The sequence below is a fragment of the Sander vitreus genome, chromosome 19 (genome assembly GCF_031162955.1).
Source record: "Sander vitreus isolate 19-12246 chromosome 19, sanVit1, whole genome shotgun sequence".
Lineage (NCBI taxonomy): Eukaryota > Metazoa > Chordata > Actinopteri > Perciformes > Percidae > Sander > Sander vitreus.
In genome coordinates, this window is record NC_135873.1 from 12,756,898 (window position 1) to 12,774,630 (window position 17,733).

Sequence of the window (17,733 nt, forward strand, 5' to 3'; positions counted from 1 at the left end):
CATTTGATCTTACATTGTACGCGCAATGTTTTCCCCACAGATGGCCATTGAGGGGTGAGTTGGGCACAACTGATTAACAAGTTAATTGTGCCAAATAAAGATGGTGGTTAATATCAAAATATATATAATAATTAAAAAAAAGAAAACCGTTCTCTCTTTAGGAGGCTAGGTCATTTTAACATGGCAGTAATAGCATTAATTATAACCCTAAATACCTGTTTTGATTGGTCCCCCAATAATTAAGGTCACTTTCAGATAAACACCTTGTGTTTTAAGATGATTTTTTTTTCACAGCGCTGTTATTGAATTTAATCAGATCCCTGCACGACACTGTGGAGGTTTTGGCAACCCGTTTACACTGACACGCAGTCCTAAATGTTGCTGTAGGACAGCCAGAGCCAGAGATCATTAAAAGAGCTACTGTAATGTCAGCAAACATGTAAGCTTACTGTCGGGCCTGTAGGCTGCCTTCATATTACTAACTTGACATGTCATCAGCTGGGGAATGTGTTGTCTACAACAAACCACCCGCTGTAATTTGCTGGAAATTTGTGCGCAGTTAATGAGAGCATGATTCTCGTTAACTACACTTGTCTCATTTCATCTTGTTAATTAATCCTGTCCAAATGGGCTTAACTTGACTGAAAGGGTGATAATACTGGTAAGAAAACACCTCTTAAGCTTTACTTTTCTGCCCCATAAAACTCACTGGCAGCAGCACTGCTGTTCCACTGGTGCGTTACTTGGTGTAGTGTAAGATTTACTGGTGGAAATTTCATTATTTATATTTATGTGTTGTTGGGCATGGTAAACTGTATAGCAGTTAGGGCTGGGCGATATGGAGAAAATCAAATATCACGATATTTTTGACCAAATACCTCAAAATCGATACTGCAACGATATTGTAGGGTTGACTATTGGTGCTTTCAATAAAAAATCTACACAATGAGATTTTTGATTAATAATCATCAGTAATGTAGATATAATGACTAAGTGGGTAAAGGCAAATAATAGAACCGTTACAACAGTCTGGTAAGTTCAGAAAATGACATCACTCTACTGTAGTGCAGCCTTTAAAACCAGGAAAAGACAACACTTATGCCATATTACAATATCCAAAATCTAAGACAATATCTAGTCTCATATCACAATATCGATATATTGCCCAGCTCTAATAGCAGTATAACATAGATGGCCCTATGTAGGACAAATGCTGGACTGACACACACACACACAGACCACCATTTGTCCTACAGATATATATTTTAGGGGTGTGGAAAAAAAATTGATTCACATTCAAATCGCAATTAAAGCTCTACCTACTACTGCAAAATATCAAAATCGATTCGTAGAAAATATATATATATATATACTTAATGAGAAAATACTTTGATCTATTTAATCCATATTTAATCCTCAAACTCAATCCAACATTTAAAGAAGATATTTCTCCTCCATTTCTACCAACCAACGCTATATGAAGAACAAACTAGTTCATAACAAACGGGGTCTTAAATACATAATGCAACCACATACAAAAGCTGCTGCATTATACTGGAATTTGTAGGCGGGAGGACGGACACACACACACACACACAGTCGTGATGGCTGTGTTGCCATGGAGATTTGTCGCTTGCTGAATCCTGCCCACCTATCTCGATGTTGGTTTGTAACGCTTTCATCTTTCCTTCATTTTCTCTTGCTCCCTCCCTCCTCCCAGCCACGTTTTTTTTTCCCTACTCTGCTTTTCATATGTTTATGTTTCTATGTATACTCATCTTTATTGGCAAGATGGGTTTCCAGAAAATAAAAAAAAAAAGTTAGTTTGTCCTTAAATGGGAGCATGTAGTGTGGGAGATCCTAATATTTCCATACAGGGTCATATCTGACAATGGTCAAAAGATCCAACTTAACACAGAAGCATCTTCTAAGTTGTCCTCATCTTAATTACCACATTTTACTTGCTATATCGTTATATAGTTGCTCTCACATATAAACACTAATTACAGCTGCAACTACAGCTTCTAACCGGAACTACTAGCTAATTAAAACCTCCCTAATAGGCAATAACTTTGAGAGGACTCATGTGAAACAACCGCTCTAATGAGAGGGAGATAAAAAGGACACAAGTTTAAGAAAAGCTGCCAAATGCCTGATAGAAATGTATCTGCACCTGAGCTGCAACATCTAATTGTTTCAATCTATTATAAACGATAATAATCTATTAAAATTGATTCTAAAAATAGTCGCCAACGAATTTCATCATCGATTAGTTGGGTCTATCCTCATCTGTCATCATCATCATCCACGTTCTCTCCGACCTAATTTCAGATAATTAGCATTAGCTAAATCTGTAGTCTCCAGATTTGTGTCCGTTTTGATGGACAAATGCACGATAACAGGTTGATTTAAAAACAAACGTAACGGAGAGAAATACCTTCCATCTGTTTTCTCTCCACTGTGTGCTGATCACTGCTGCCAGGCTCCTAATAAAGCTAACCTTGATAAAGCTAACGCCCCATAAAACGCTACTTTAGAGGTAACGCTTGATTGAGCCCGGCTACTTTGATCCATCACAAAACGGATTATGGACGGATTTCTGTACGTTACGTTTTTACTTTAATTAATCCATCAAAACGGACACAAAGCTGATGGAGACAGCAGATTAAGCTAACCCTAATTCACTGAAAAGAGGTCGGAGAGAGACACACTGGACTATAATGTAACGTTACAGAGTTTTTTGTAATATTTTATGCCATTGTCTAAAGTGAATCCTTTTTCGTACAACAGAAACTTGAGCAGTATCTGATCAAATCAGATGGTGGTTGCAGTGTATACAGTCACAGCTTTATGTGTATAGGTTATTTAGGCTGCAACAGGAAACAAACTGAGGCACAATTAGAATGTTAAGGTTTAAAAAGGTGAAATGGTCTATGGTTAACGTTACATTTCCTATTTATTCTCAGTGTATGGCTGCATAATTTATTTAATTTCACTTCTTTAAATGTAGTGGCCTTGTCTGTGCTCGTTTTTTTTAAATCAGCAATTAACTAAAACATGGTATGTATTGAGTTACATGTAACTAAATAATAAAAAAAAGCATTGTACAAGAAGACGAGGAATATTTTTTATTTTATAAAATGCTATAAATACAATTTATCTTTTTATACGTAATCAAGGTAATAATAGACAGAATCTATCACAATAGTTGTTAGTTACAGCCCTAACTGAACCTGTTTGACAGTTCTTCTGATTCCGTTCATAATGGAAAGCCAGTTAAACAGGACCAGGGTGTATAGAGTTTTGTATAAATGTAGGATGGAAATAAAATTATTATTATTATGACTGTCTGCCACCAGTAACTATAGACTCAAAACTGAACTGCTTTTCAGTTGTAGTGCTGATGCGTGCTTTCAGGTGTCCTGGCTCAAGCCTCAATGCAGTGCAAGACTGAAAAATCATTAAATATTAGTGACTTGCATGTTCCCATTTTAGGGCTGCAACTAACGATTATTTTCATAGGCAGTTAAGCTGTCGATTAGTTTCTCGATTAATCGATTAGTTGTTTGATCTATAAAAAGGTCAAAACATGGTGAAAAATGTGGATCAGTGTTTCCCAAAGCCTAAGATGACGTCATCAAATGTCTTTGTCCAAAACTCAAAGATATTCAGTTTACTGTCACAGAGAAGAGAAGAAACTAGAAGATATTCACATTTAACAAGCTGGAATCAAGAGAAATCTTATGTTTTTTAATAAAAAAAACGACTCAAACGATTAATCAATTATCAAAATAGTTGGCGATTAATTTAATAGTTTACAACTAATCGATTAATCGTTGCACCTCTACATAATTTAGTCAATTTCCTGCTCACTAGCTCCTTTGTCGCCTAGCAGGCAATATCGAGAGTTTGTGCGCGTGCACACACACACGCACGCACGCACGCACACACACACTTTGTGAGGGACCCCTTACTTTAGCAAGATGGTGTCACGCCGAGTCTCAGTTTGCTGTGAATGTAGTGTCGTGTGTGTGTTCTCCTTAACTGGATTACCCTAACCTCCAAAGTATTTTATATTTGTGCGTTTATGCATGCGTGTGTGTGTGTGTGTGTGTGTGTGTGTGTGTGTGTGTCCAATCAACTCAGAGCTCTTGTTTGCTCTGTTGCTGTCACAGTTGGGACACGCTGCACAGCACTTTCTTGCTTTCCCTTGTTTTGCTGCTATGCAACTCTGTGTGAGTGAGTGGGTGTGAGCAATGCATGGGAGCCACCAGAACAAACAGATCTATGTAGCTTCCAAAGGGTGGCTGATATGAAAAGGTGATGAATACATGCATCTATGGGTACAGGGTTTCCTGCAGTGTTTTATAGCAGATTTGGGCCACCTCGCATGAAACAAAGACCACTGCAACAATCCAGAGTTGAATCAAAAACTTTTTTTGAAACATTTTAATTCATGAAAAGAAAAAGAAAAAAAGCACAGCTCTTCAAAATATTTATATTAAGCACTTTATCTTTCGCTCTGGAGTTTTTGGATCACATCAGCTGTGCTGGTGAGTCAGTGACATGGCGCTATGTTAAAAATAGCCTAAATGTAAAGTATTTATTCAGTTTGGGACATCCTACAATCTCTACAAAGCTAACGTTAGCTCAAGTGCTGCGCCAGTGTCGTAACGCACAGCGTCTCCTTCATTACCACACCGTGGTGCCTGTCTGTCTCAGAAGTGTAACATTAACTGCACTGCGATCTCGCCATTATATTATATTGCAACAAACGCAGTCTGCGTGAAGTTTTTTTTTTTTTTTAAGATTTTTTTGGGGCATTCCAGCCTTTAATGGAAAGAACAGATAGATATGAAAGGGGAGAGAGAGGGGAATGACATGCAGGAAATCGTCTCAGGTCGGACTCAAACCCTGGACCTTCTGCGTCGAGATATACACCTCCATATACGTGTGCCTGCTCTACCAACTGAGCTAACCCGGCCACCTGCGTAAAGTTTTTAAAGCTGTAACCACACTTGTGTCCGCTTTACCGGCATTGCTGTGTCTTACTGTAACTTGAACAAACTGTAGAGGCAATGTAACTTTCGCTCCGTCTGCAAGGCACCTCCTGTGTGTGTGTGTGTGTGTGTGTGTGTGTGTGTGTGTGTGCGTGCGTGCGTGCGTGCGTGCGTCGGAAATGAGCCCCGCTCTCTGCGAAACATGCAGAAAAGACAGAAGCTTGCTCTCAGGTACCAAAATTTAGCACCGATTGATTTAACATGAATTAGTCCTCTGTAGTACCGGCGTAATTCTGCACTTGCGTAATATCACGAGACAACTTTTAGCCTCGACGAGAAATAACGTTTTAATTTCGCGAGATCTCGTGGGACAAGATCTTGTCACACCAGCCAGACATTTCTCCCTCCATAGCTGAGATGGACAGCATAGCGCTGCAGGATGCGTTTATTCCGTATAAATTAGCCTCTTTTTTTTTTCTTTTTTTTTAGCTCGTAGTGTAATCCCACTGATTTTCAGCCTGCATACACATTTTTAACACTGTTGAAACAGAGCAGCTAATATTGGTCGCAAGAGCAACAAGTTAGCGAACTGCCAACTTCACTGCACTTACCTCTGCTGCGCACCGGCCAGATGTGTGTATGTGTGTGTGTGTGTGTGTGTGTGTATGTGTGTGTGTGTGTGTGTGTGTGTGTGTGTTTAAAGACCTGCGCTTGGTGGGTGAAACAAAAAGATCAAAAGGGAGAAAGACCGCTGCTGTGTGCTGCAACATGCATCGGTTTAATTAAAGGCATTAATTAGGGATTCTGTTATTTTACTGTATTGGGGGACAAAACGATATTCAAATCCCAAAATTGAAAATCTAATACCTACCTAAAAATATATATATATATATATATATATATACACACACACACACACACTATATATATATATATATATTCTAATAGTCGAATATTAGGGTCCTGCCCTATTGCCAATACGCCAGTTTTATATTTACTCTTTTTTTTCTCTCTATCTCAATCTAAAAAAAAACTGCAGCATGGGTTGTACTTGATTAAATCTTTGACAAATCAACCATATCATCTTAAACATTCATTTAACCTTTACTAGAAATCAAAACGCACACCTTTGATCACAGGAAGAAATCCAAGTATTTATAGTAGACTGACATCAGATGTAGGGCTGTCCCAAACGATTATTTTTTAAACGATTAATCTAACGATACATTTTTCAACTAGCGATTATTTCCCCATTGCTCAATTATTAACAATTTACACAAAACAAATTTCAATAAGGTTCAAATCTCTATTTATTAAAATTGTTTAACACTGCACTGTTCAAGTAAAATTAATTTGTGGTGAAACCTGAAGCCAGATGTAGGCTATCAATCCAACAACAAAATAAAGTCACTTTCAGGAGGAATACAAAAATAAAGACTTAAGTAAACAGAGCAAGTTCAAAAAGCAAATTATTTGTGTCAACGCATTTACTTAATCAATTACGTCGACGAATCGTCCTGGCCCTAATCAGATGACTAAACAGGAAGCTTGAATTACATTAAAGCAGTAAGAAAGAAAAATCCACACGCCTTCACCTGAATGATGTCAAGCCCTTCAAATCACAGGTCTACAGTTAGCTGCCACACCTACCACTCGGTTCAACTGGAAAGGCCCGTTTTACCCTGCTCACTTAAGAAATCCAACACACACACACACACACACACACACACACACACACACACACACAGCATTGTTGGTTAAACACCTAGGTAGTACCTGCTTGCCCTATATTTAAGTGTCCACCGGATGTCCAGATATAAATGACTAACAGAACTCATTAAATCTAAACGTAATTCCGATCCATTTAACAACTAACCAATGTGTCTGAGTGCAGGGAAAAAATGAGGAACTGCTAGTGTGTGTGTCTGTGCCGGCAAGAAAAAATGTGAAGGATGGAGTGTGTGATCTACTCGGTGTGTATGAGTGTGTGTTTGTGGCAGGTTCTCTGTTGCTAGGGCCCTGGCTAGCTTCGTCTTTCTGTTCATCTGCCTAGTGACTGGTCTGGTAAGGAGAGAGGCATAATTTATGGTTTCCTGGGCGTAACTGCAACATGTGTGTGTGTGTGTGTGTGTGTGTGTGTGTGTGTGTGTGTGTGTGTGTGTGTGTGTGCTATAGATTGCTTGCAAGATGACTCATTCAAAGGGAGCATGAATAAGGAAAAGCAAAAAGGTGAACGCTAGAATATCAAAACATCTTCACCACCACAGTGTTTCTCTCTCTTCTATATTGAATTTCCAGCTCAACAGCTTGCTGGGAGATTCTCTACCAGGCTTTCACACTCCCAAGGTGTCAGGAAGAATACATCAAACTATGCTCAGCTACACTCATATTTCCAATACTGCGTTTGCTTTGTCTTTTGGTGCTTGACATTCTAAGCATTTTAAATCTGCAACCGTCACTGTTGTAGTGCAGGTCACAAAGGTCAAACCAGAATAGACGGGGAAACTAGGGCAAAGGAATTTTTACTATATAATTTTGACTTAAAGAAAACATATGAATATTGTCCCTGAAATCTCTCCAGGCCAACAATTAAATCCTGCATTCCAAAAATGGGGGGAAATGCATCACAAAATCTGCAAAACCTATTAAAAACATGTGCATTTCTTTAAACCAATGACAATCGTCTTGGGCGGCGCTAAGCTCTGGACACAGCGATGGTGGCTCTGCAAAATGGTCTCGGGATGGACCTTGTTTTGGTGGAACATTTTCACCCCACAAAAGAAAATGCCACATACAATATTAAATGAAGTAAACTGTTACAATACAGTGACGTGAGGTATTTAAATTAGCTGGATACATGGGTAAACATAATGTGCTCTTACCAGTGTATTGCCGTGCGTACTTTGTAAGGGTGCCACGATTTTGATTTAAAATCGACCGAAATTAAGTCACAATCTCGAATTTCGAATAAAAAAAATGGAATCGTCGATGCTGCCACGCCCCCATGTCACGTCCGGTCGTCCGGTAGCCAATTAACATAATGGACCAACAGATCCCGTTGCTTTGGACGGAGACCAGTGAAGGATATTAGAAGTAGAGATGTTCCGATACCGATACCAGTATCGGCTCCGATACTGCCTAAAACGCTGCTATCGGGAAGTACTGGAGTTTATGCACCGATCCGATACCATGTAATAAAGCCCTAAAGAAAATCTACGTTAAAGTACTTTATGTTTTTTTCCGTTACAACTGACTGTCAAACTGCAGAATAAAAGAAAGTTCTGTGGTGTTCATTGTTCATGTTTCACAAAGAGTTTAACCTGAGCCTGACCGATAACAAAGATAGAAATAATACCACATCCATACAGGGATAGTAGTATACAGTTGTTAAAACATAATAAAATATATGACACACTGGTATCGGATCGGTACTCGGTATCGGCCGATACACAAGTTCAGGTATCGGAATCGGGAAGCAAAAAATGGTATCGGGCCATCTCTAATTAGAAGCACTTTTCCAGTGATGGCTGAGCGTTACTGCGCAGCCTCCAACTGAGCTCGAAGACGTAAATGTGACATGAGCAACCTGTCTGAAAGTTATAAGTCTTCTGGTAGCTGTGCCAAGAGAAATCTCAATCATTCCCAATCTTGCAGAGACGGAGAGCGTAGGTAAGGAGATAACATGAGGCATCCGCCGGATGTCAGGCTTTATCCTGGAAATGTACTTCCGTTGAGCCAGACTACATATTTTACAGTTTGTTTTACACTATCCTATTGATTAATGTGATGTGTCAAAAAGACTGCTAGCAAGCAATTATGGATGTGAACAATACAGGATTAGAAACACTAAATGTAAACATAATTTTTGTTGTTTGAAAGATAACTGTACAGGGCAGCTTTAAGTTCCCGGGTTTTACTTTTAAGTTTTTAATTGAGAATGTTGAGGAGTCTGCGTTTTACTTCTGTCAGCTGCATGTATGAAATCCCTCAGATTTTATCCCCACTTTCCCTGCTTGATAAAGTAGCGTACAGGCGTGACAATGCTCAGCGACAGTAAGTTTATACTCTTAGGCAGAATTACATCACGGTCATTAATTTGGATTTAAAAAAAGACTGCACACTCAGCCATCCTGGTAAGGTAAAAGGGACTAAGTAGGCTTTTCTTTTTACTGTTTTTTTTAAAGTTTTTGTGGGAACTTTATACACCTTCATATGGGCCATCTTGTGATTTATACTTTATTTACTTGTTCCTTGTTTTATTTCCTTCGGGATGGAGGGTCTTTAATAAATAAACCTTGGGTAAACTCTACATGACTTCTGCAATGAGGAAATATAACTTGGACAAATGAATCGTTCAAGTCCATCACACTCCCATGTGGGGAGGATCCAGCTTGCTCAGCTAGTGTGCAACTACCCAAACAATGAAATGGAGGATGAAGTAACAATTGAAGAGGCAGACCAGTATTTCTGGCTGCATTAGTCTGTCTTTTCAGAAGACATGGCTCAGAGAATAGAGAGGGAACATTGTAAAACAGGAAATCAGACAGACAATCAACTGATCATGTCTGGGGAAGTGGACAAAGAGTGCAAACCTACAGCAAACATGTAACACAAGTCATGCGGAACACCATTTTAGACTAATTTACTGCAATTTTAATATCAAGTAGTTTCCAAGACAAAATACATTCCGCTTTGTCATTTTAATAAACCTGATGTGTATTGTGTTCAAATTCCGGCTAGTCAAGGTTGAACTGGGGTAACACTGATAATGAGTGTGATGTCCAAATAAGTTCCTCAAACTAACAGCCACTACCAAACCTTGTGTGGCAACATGTCAGATCAGAGCCACTCAACATATCTGCCATTTCACACCGTCAGAAAGATGTCACAAGTCACTTCACTACATTTGACAGCTCTCTCGTGATATGTGCCCAACTACTAGGGATGGGTATTGAGAACCTGTACTAAAGTGGTGCCGGTTTCAGACCGAAATATTGATAAGCTCCTGGACAAATGGTACTGCTATCGATCTTTAGGTAACACAGACATCTGTAGCAATTGCTCCTCCTACATTATATACACAGGAAACAATTTAACTTAACCCTGCAAAAAAGTTATCAATAACTGTTTGATAAAATTCTATTGATGCCCATCCCTACAACGGTCGTTTATGATGACAGGATGGTAGCTCAGTAGCTTTTACAACACAGCCCTCCAGACTTTTATAACCATTAACAGCTTAGTTTGCCAGTCATGTGTAAAAAGAACTTGCAAACTTTCCATCCAAGTCAAGTAATTCACCATTAGGCGTGAACTATTAAGATAAAAAATGTTTTCATTCCAGTCAAGCAGTCTTTTTGCTGATACAAGGTCAGGATATTAAGAGAATATTTGTTTTTACCTAGCGACACACTGACTAATCCAATCAAAATATACATCTCTGATGGGAACAGAGACAGTCATGTCAACACTCAACCCGACTTCATGTCCATTGCCATTTTGTCCTGTATCTTGAGACCCGACACCAAAGGCTTTCTATACATGGCATCTAAAAACAGACTGGGTTTGTGTGGGAGTATCCATGGCCTTTTGCCTACAAACCCAATTAAGGACTTGCCATGACCCCAAACGTTTTTCTTACACCCCTAAATCCTCACTAGGTGCTGTAGGATGAGTATGGGTGCATTCAGACCAACTATACCACTACAGCAAAAACAACACAGGAGGCTGCATTGGTACAGGCACGTCACTAAAGGGTACACTAACCGGGCATAACAGGAAGTTCCATTTGAAGGTTATTAATCACCAAAATACTGCACTTTGGTTTTGTCCTCTTCCAAGCCTGAGTGTACAACGAAACTGAAGGTTAATACTCATGTGTGTGTACAAGTGTGTGTTATATAATTATGTTCAAAACACACCCAACTTCAACTATGACATTAACCTGGATATAGAGAGGCTGTGTGTGTGTGTGTGTGTGTGTGTGTGTGTGTGTGTGTGTGTGTGTGTGTGTGTTTGAGGGTGCTAAAGTCAAAGACATCCAATGAACTGTATTGTTTCTGACCTCTGTAAGGGTGTCGCCATGTAAGAATATGTATGTGTGTACTTATTTGCCTACACAGCAGTCTGGCTGTCAATCTGCTTTCCTATTAACTGTAAGGGAACCAGTGATCCACCGTGTGAGACAAGCCAGCACACACACGCTGTGAGATCATGGTATCAACAGACATCTTCTGTCAGCAATTTATTTGTACAAGACGCCAAGACAGACAAAATCTTTGAACCTTAGAGTCTCCAACACAAAGAGGTTTCCCTATTGGCTGTTAAGAGCAGCTCTGGAGTCTGGTTGGCTGTGCAGCTGCAGTTCACACACCTGGGTTGGGCTTTCAATGTTTCAGGGAGAAAACTGTTTGACAGAGGGTGCAGCTCTTGGGACAGAAACATTTAATAATGCTCCCCTTATTTATGATGTTATATTTATTTAATAGCCACATTTTATGAATTCTTGTAGGTTATAACAAATGTTTTTTTTCATGTGTACATTTGCTCTATTTATGTTGCTACACTCAAAGCTACTGACCAACTGCCAAAACAATCCATCACGCCAAATTCTCGGCACAGCTACATTCATATACCTATAGATGCTCAAGCAACCCAAATATAGAAATGGGTTTAGCTCCACACACATGCTGACATCATCCACTGGCTACTCTGTCAACATGTAGACACACAAATGTTTCTATCCAATGGCAATAAGAGTTTATTTTATTTTTTTAACATTAATGGTTTTCATGCGAGTGTGTGCAGCTTAATTACAATAAATCACCAGATAAAACTGTCGACAAGATAAAGACAGATTGTGTCCTGGAAGCTAGGGCTTTGTTCCGGCCTTCTAATGATTTACAGAGCACAGCCATGGGGTTTCTTTGTCTTTTACATATTTAAGCACACTACCAGAGTGGTTCTCTACTCAACTGAATGGAAACGTGCACTTTTTTAATCTCCAGCTCTCAAAATCATTTGTAATTGCGATACATGTATTAATGGTATGGTATCTATGGTGTGTTTAGAAGCCCTCTGGCCTCTGCATAAGGGTCAGTAGATTTATTGTCCGGGAGTGCCTTCAATCACCTGCACCCAGAAATGACAATTCCAATTTAACATCTGGGAGACAACTTTAACAATACCTCTCAATTTAAATCTACATCTGCTCCAGGATTTATGTACAATTTATTTAACAATCAATGAACGATCCATCTAGTTTATTACAAGTTTGCACTACCACCAAAAACTTTGAAAGCCTGTTTTCTTTTATCACACAGACACCAATTCTTCTTCTTTTTGGCAAGAACAACCAGCAAGTACTTAACAGCTTTGTGATATACGGAAGGTTCCCATGTCAAGATTGTCCTGCACAAACACAATACAACTGTTTCTTTCAAGAGACCAACACTAGAGGAAAATTTGCACTAAATAAGTCGCAAATCAATGTTGTATATTAAAATAAGAACACATTTCGAATCAAGCCTCCAACAAAAGTCAACCGTCTTCTCTCTGAAGAAAAGGGAATTTCTCAAACCCCACTTGATTGTTTTGACACTTTACAATGGATTATCATCGTTTCCAATGGAAAAGGGTGCATAAGAACACTTGTCACACATGTACTATGGTGAAATAATAATGCATAGGGCTGATTCGCTGATGCTGGGCTTCTGTATTGTCAACTCTATAGCATTCACGTGGAACTAACAGGGTTGTCTGTATTGCAACAGGTCAAAGTACTGAAAAGTCAAGTAGGAGGACATGCCCTAACACACAGACTAAACATAAACCTAAATGTATTCTTTACTCTGCAAAGAGTAGGAAATCCAGTGCGAGTGCGTAGGCAAGCTGGTGAATCACTGCTGTGTGGCAAAGACAACAGAGAAAAAGCAAAGAGACAACCAGAGACTGTGGAAGGCCAAACAGGGCCTCTCACCACAGCAGATACGAATTTCACACTAAGGTAGATTTATGGGTAAATATCAACTATACCATTAAATTGGAGCATTATCTTAGATTCTTACCTGCCCGGTCGAAGTTTCAATGACTTGCACCAGTGGGGTCCTTGTTGACATTTTTGAAAGACTTGAAGTTGCCAAAAAGGGGAAAGGAACAGTGAAACAAAAAACGATTCTTTAGTGTCTTTTGTGCATTTAAAATCTGGCTAGCTTATGGTAGAGGAAAAATCCAGTTCCAGATGTCCAGTGCTAGCCAGCTAGCAGCACGACAGATAGCCCGTGAATCAACAAGTTGAATCCCACATCAGCGGCTAGCCGAGTTAGCCAGCTAGCTAGAAACTAGCTAGCAGCAACCGTACGTCCCATGTTTGTCAACAAGCATAAAACAGGAAAAAGCTAAATGTCTTCTTTAGCTTCGGTCTTTGTGTGAAAACATCCAGTTCCCAATTAGCATTTATCAGTGTCGATGGTGACCAGTGAGTTACCAACCTGATGCTCGGGCGTTTTGGCCAGCTAGCTACTTGGGTTAGCTTGAAGAAAAGTTGTGGCAATGGTATTGAAAAAGACAAGGTTCAATTAGGTGGCTAGCATGCTAACCTGTAAGGTTGCTAACTAACGTCTGACTTTAATAACGCAGTGTCGACGCCTGTTTCTCTTCTTTTTTTTAATGGCACAGATGTTTCCTTTCAGGTTTGAAACCAGGTCCGGGGTCTACAAAACTTTCAGGCCAAAGTTATTCCCGGCGAAGTCTCGACCTTTTTAACTCACACAAAACAATTCAAAATGTTCCCAGCGAGATATCCAGGGTAGGGTACCCTAAAATAAAAGCAGCACCATGTAAAATTGTCACATGGCAGGTGAAAAACACGAATTAATCTGTTGCGCTAGCCAGTATTAGCCCATGTAGCTAATTCTGTGTTTTTTCGAAGCAAGCTCGCTAGTTTGCTGATCCTCCTGCGGCCACAGAGCAACCCGCAAAACTCAAAATCCACGGAAATCACCGGCGCTCTTCCTTGTGCTGCGTGATTGGAATAAGGTCGTCCAACAGTGCTGCACTGCAGTGTTTGTCCCGTCGGTACACCGACTGCTATTATCCCCAAGACCAGCCGACGGAAGAAAGATTTATCAAGTTGTAAAATCCATTATCGGTAAACGGGAGTTTTCTTGTTAAGGAGGTGCGTGTCACGGGCGACAGGGGGAGAGAGCCGAAGAGCTGCGCCCGATTGCAGTCTATGCGCACGATCCTGCCCTGATACCGGAACAAGCTCGCGGCAACATGGCTGCTTGCACCACCACGACTGAAAGGATTGGGGAGGGAGGGGGTTCGTTCTGCGTTCGGCTCTACTCGTCTTTTTCCGATCTTTACCGGTAACCGCGACTCTTCCAGGCTGGTTAATGGCAGGTGCAGGAGATTGTGTATGTAGCTGTGAAGACAGAACCCCAGACCCCCAGGGGCCCCAAAAGCCCCACATTCACATTTGTGTCAGTTGCTTTTTTGGTTATTTGATTACTTGCAAATTTGTACAACTTAAGTACAATATGATCTGGGTCCTTAAATATATTAATAATATAATATAATATATATATATATATATATATATATATATATATATATATATATATATATATATATATATATATATATCTATCTTGTGGCCCTGTGTCCAAATCTATAGTTCTACATTTTTGCCCCGGGGCCCACAAACAAATGAATGCATTAATGTTTATAATAAAACTAACTGTCACTTTTTCAGTTTTGTCCCAAGTTGGTTATCTTTTCAGATATTCATTGCTGATTAGTCAAAGTGTTACTGTCCTATATTAGAGCAGCTCACCAATGAGGTTGTAGTGAAAACAGTGCCTTGCTCACAGGCAGAGTGACATTTGCTGGCACTGGAGATCCTCTGGTTGAAGGGTAGTTTAATCATTACTCCATAAAATCCTTCTTTCGTTAGCTGCAGAATTTTAGTGGAAAATATATATTTCTTCTCCATTATCCCCATACTTTTTTATCTGAATGAGGCCATAGTCCATTATTTAACTATGCTCTGATGTGGTTGATAATATGCCTTCATTGCAATCACAGCTGTAGAAATAAAGTGTATTTCTATGTACTCACAAATGTGACTGTGAGATGCTGACAGCTGGCAGAGACATTTTCAAGTTACTTAGCAACAGCCTTGGACTGACGAAGATAATATGGCTGCCATTGGAAGTGGTGATGTATGAACTCTGTCAATCAGGAGGTCTGCAGAGACTAGCTACAATACCAAATATTCGCCATTCGCACAATGCAAGGATGTTATGTAGAAAATAAAAAAAATAAAAATCAGGAAATGAAGGGGTATGAGAGGCTTGTTAGTAATGACTGGGAGAGCATCCAACTGGCAGGATTTCCCCATGAAACAAGGGGAAAATCACATCCCTGATGATGGAAGGAGTGTACATAGGGGTACATACACTGTTACAGGAGACAAACACCTTGTGTTTAAAAAAAAAAGTGTGTAGCCTAGTAACTGTACCAGAGGGAATCACCGGGCCTTTTTTTTTTGCAACTTATCAATCAGTATACACTCAAACCAATCCAAGAGACTTGGCAGAATATGTCCTCTTTTTCTGTTTCAGCGTATTGGAGCATGTCCAATTTGACAGTGGAACACAGGAGAGCGGATGACACCCGCACTCTGTATTTAGTGATAAGTGCTTTGTGAAAAATGTGAAATTAGAATGTTCACAAAACGATAGGCTATACCATATGAACTCAATGACTCTATTTTTTTTTTATTTATTTTTTTTTACAGATTTTACAGGAGCTGTTTAGGTAAAAGTCTAGTTTGTTGCTGAGAAAAACGTGCTAAAGTGTCGCCATCTGCAGGATGCCTGAATATATTACAGAGTATCTATCTAAATAAAACACAAAGTATATCCCTCAGCCTACAATTTCCTGCTGTGTGTCCCATAAATATTTGTGTGAAAATTCATTTTTTTGCCTGCCACATTTTTGCAGAAGAAATGACACTCTTGAGTAGGAGATTGAACTGTAGTCTGCTAATTGCAGCTGATTTGGGAGTATTTTTAAGTCTCATTGGATGAACATTAAAAAAAAAAAACACTCAGCCTTTTTATCTCCAGTCTCCTATTTCACAGTGCCAACAGTATCTGGCCAGATTGAGGCTTTAATGACAGTTGTTTCTAATAGGTAGCCAATCATTTTCTCTGTAGAGGCTGGCATCCTATACGCATCACCAGACTGTTAATACATCACCATCAGGCTGTCTCTCCGGCCTTTTCGCATTTCAATTTATCTCGACAAGAGTCTAGAAAAATCGGTGGCACTATGCAGATCTTCATTATTCTTTATTCTCTATTATGTTGTCACATGTATGATTCAAATGCATTGGAGCACCCAGCTGTTACCAGTGATTCCACTTTCAGTAAACCAGTTATTGAACAAAGTTGGGGAGAAATTAAAGCAATTCTTAAAGAATTATACACAATTTCTTTTCTGATTTAAAAAAAAAAAAAATAATGTGTGGCGACATATATTCTAATAATGAAGGCATATTAGAGGTTCACTCCTCGATGCAGCGGCCGCATGTTCATCTCCGACCTGCGGCTCCTTTGCTGCATGTCATTCAGCTGTCAGCTGTCCTATAAAAATAAATGGCCTAAAATTCCCAAAAAATAATCTTATAAAAAAAAAAAGAGAATTACTTTCTGGGGAGTCCACATAGAGCTAGATGCTTGAAATTAACTTACAACTGAATTGTGATCATGGCAGTTCATTCATATTTGGAGTTGAACCTACTGTAATTGCATGTATTTGTAGACGTACATTAGTGGTGGGTAATATGGAGAAGAAAAAATCCTCTATCACGGTATATGTCCTTTTGTATCAAACTAACACATTACATCATGTTATATACATAAGACATTTTCTGGATAATCAATTGAAAGCTGTGTCAATGTCATCACATTGAGGCAAAAATCATCGAAAGGCTCAACACACAATGATTCAGTCTAATAAAACTTCTGCTCGGGCTGAAGGTGGGTGGAGCTGTGTGCGATATGTTACATCATGTCACTAAACCTGATGAACCAATAAGAATGATGGTGTAACCTCTCTCACCCTAACAGGTGCAACACAACTACTCAGAGGGTCAGACAGGTCTTATCAGATAAATCAAGTGAAAACGCCTCATATTTAGCCACGATCATTGATTTGCAACAATTGTTTCTCCGAACAATCTTCAGTGAGTAATAGGTTTATTGTCACAATAACCAATGAACTGTCAGCTACAACAGGCTGACTGTACAGGACTCCCATCACCCGGAGTCAGCTTTAACACCTGAACGCCACTTGCTGCTGTTGGCGAGTTAAAAGTTAGCAGAGAAGTCAAAATAGAGATGGAAAATGATAACACATAGTTAAAATGTCTACCTTCTGTAACAGTACAAGTACCAAACAAGACACCAAGCCTGAACATCAACCATTCAAGGATCAATATGTCTGATATGAAGATAATATGCTATATTACGGTGGCCGACAGGGGCAAACGCCCTGAAATTTAAGAAAACACATGCAAATAGACAAAACACAAGCAAATTAAGAAAACAACTTCATGAATTTGACAACACATGCGCAGCATTCAGCAAACGCGCTGCAAATACACACAACACAACCAAATACATAAACACGCTGCAAATATGAAACGATGCAAAAAGAAAAGCAC

General features: G+C 39.4%; 1 protein-coding gene across 15 annotated transcripts in view; it reads right to left on the bottom strand.

Moving 5' to 3' along the window:
• Positions 1–14,284, bottom strand: part of mark2b (MAP/microtubule affinity-regulating kinase 2b) — a 56,325-nt gene extending 42,041 nt beyond the window's left edge. For 10 of the 15 annotated variants that reach the window (XM_078275683.1, XM_078275691.1, XM_078275689.1 and 7 more), the window contains exon 1: positions 13,067–14,284. In XM_078275683.1, coding sequence (XP_078131809.1) covers positions 13,067–13,117 — 51 coding nt within the window. In that variant the 5' untranslated portion in view covers positions 13,118–14,284. The remainder of the gene's footprint in view (positions 1–13,066) is intronic. The other 5 variants (XM_078275694.1, XM_078275685.1, XM_078275680.1 and 2 more) reach the window with 1 other exon arrangement.
• Positions 14,285–17,733: the final 3,449 nt, after the last annotated feature.